At 56.9% G+C, this 1867-nt stretch overlaps 1 protein-coding gene across 1 annotated transcript; it reads left to right on the top strand.

Moving 5' to 3' along the window:
* Window positions 1–133: 133 nt before the first annotated feature.
* Window positions 134–602, top strand: LOC113980810 (Golgi phosphoprotein 3-like; the record flags this gene model as incomplete). Its single annotated transcript, XM_027708024.1, has 1 exon — window positions 134–602. A coding segment is annotated over one exon (459 nt), but the record flags the coding sequence as incomplete, so codon positions are not given.
* Window positions 603–1867: the final 1265 nt, after the last annotated feature.

Genomic DNA, 1867 nt, shown 5'->3' with positions numbered 1-1867 from the left:
TGTGTAATATATATAGTATATAATATATGATATATAATATAAATATATAATATATATAATATATCATATATAATACATATTTATTATTTTTATATAATACATATATTTTTATGTGTATTTTATATATATATAAAATCTCTCCAACACTCTCTGTTCCCCAGGGGAGACGTGGAACCCGTTCAAGCTGCAGTTCCAGCTGCGCAACGTGCGGGAGCGTTTGGCCAAGGCCCTGGTGGAGAAGGGGATCCTGAGCACGGAGAAACAAAACTTCCTCCTGTTCGACATGACCACCCACCCCCTGAGCAACGGCGCCGAGAAGCTGCGGCTGCAGCGGCGGCTGCAGGACAGTGTCCTGGAGCGCTGGGCCCGCGACCCGCGGCGCCTGGAGCCCCGAACCCTCGCCCTGCTCGTGCTCGCCCACTCCTCCGACGTCCTGGAGGGCGTCTTCGGGGGCCTGGCCGACGACAGGTACGAGCTGGCCATGGCCAGGGCCAGGGACCTGCTGGACACTGACCCCGAGCTCGAGGCGGCCAAGGCTCGGGGGGGCTCGGAGATGATCTGGGCCGTGCTGGCCGCCTTCAACAAGGGCTAAGGATGCTGTTCTGGGGAGTGGGATGCTGTTCCCGGGATTGGGATGCTGTTCCCGGGATTGGGATGCTGCTCTGGGGCAGAGGGACGCTGCCCCGGGGATTGGGATGCTGTTCCCGGGGGAATCGGGACCCTGGAGGACACCCTGGGACACAGAGAGGGGCCTTGGCCCCTGAGAACCTCCCCAAACTGCTCTGGGGAGCCCCTGAGAACCTTCCCAAACTGCAGCGGGGAGATTTGACCCCTAAGCAAACCCCAAACTGCACTGGGGAGCCCCTGAGAACCTCCCTAAACTGCTTCAGGGAGATTCGGCCCCTAAGCAAACCCCAAACTGCACTGGGGAGCTCCTGAGAACCTCCCCAAACTGCTCTGGGGAGATTCAGCCCCTAAACAAACCCCAAACTCCTTTGGGGAGCCCCTGAGAACCTCCCCAAACTGCAGCAGGGAGCCCCTGAGAACCTCCCTAAACTACTCCAGGGAGATTCAGCCCCTAAACAAACCCCAAACTACATCAGGGAGCCCCTGTAAACCTCCCCAGACTGCAGCAAGGAGCCCCTGAGAACCTCCCCAAACTGCTCTGGGGAGATTTGGCCCCTAAAAAACACCCTGGGAGACGTTGAAGAGCCTCAGCCCCTGAAAACACACCCCAAAGTGCTCTGGGGAGATTCGGCCCCTAAAAGACACCCTGGAAGACAGTGAGGAGCCTCAGCCCCCTGAAAACCTTCCCAGACTGCTCTGGGGAGATTCAGACCATACAAACCTCCCCGAACTGCTCCAGGGAGCCCCAGAAAACCTCCCCAAACTGCTCCGGGGAGATTCGGCCCCTAAACAAACCCCAAACTCCATCAGGGAGCCCCTAAAAACCTCCCCAAACTGCTCCGGGGAGACTCAGACCCTAAAAAACACCCTGAGAGACACTGAGGAGTCTCAGCCCCTGAAAACCTCCCTGAACTGTGTTGGGGAGACTCAGCCCCTAAAAAACACCGTGAGAGACATTGAGGAGCCTCAGCCCCTAAAAACACACCCCGAAACTGCTCGGGGGAGATTCGACCCCTAAAAAACACCCTAAAGACATGGAGGAGGCTCAGCCCCTGAAAACCTCCCTAAATTACATCTGGGAGCCCCTAAAAACCTCCCCACACTGTGCTGGGGAGACTCAGCCCCTAAAAACACCCCCCAAAGCTGCCTCCTGGGGGGGGCTGAGGGCTGGGAGAGGGTTTAGGGGACCTTCCTGGGGTGGGAAAAGGGTTGGGAGGGGGTTCGGGGGACCCTCCTGGAG

This window comes from Neopelma chrysocephalum, unplaced genomic scaffold (assembly GCF_003984885.1).
Source record: "Neopelma chrysocephalum unplaced genomic scaffold, ASM398488v2 Primary Assembly neopelma1_95281, whole genome shotgun sequence".
NCBI classification, from domain to species: domain Eukaryota; kingdom Metazoa; phylum Chordata; class Aves; order Passeriformes; family Pipridae; genus Neopelma; species Neopelma chrysocephalum.
The sequence above is the reverse complement of the archived record's forward strand: the minus strand, read 5'-3'. Positions and strand labels throughout refer to the sequence as shown.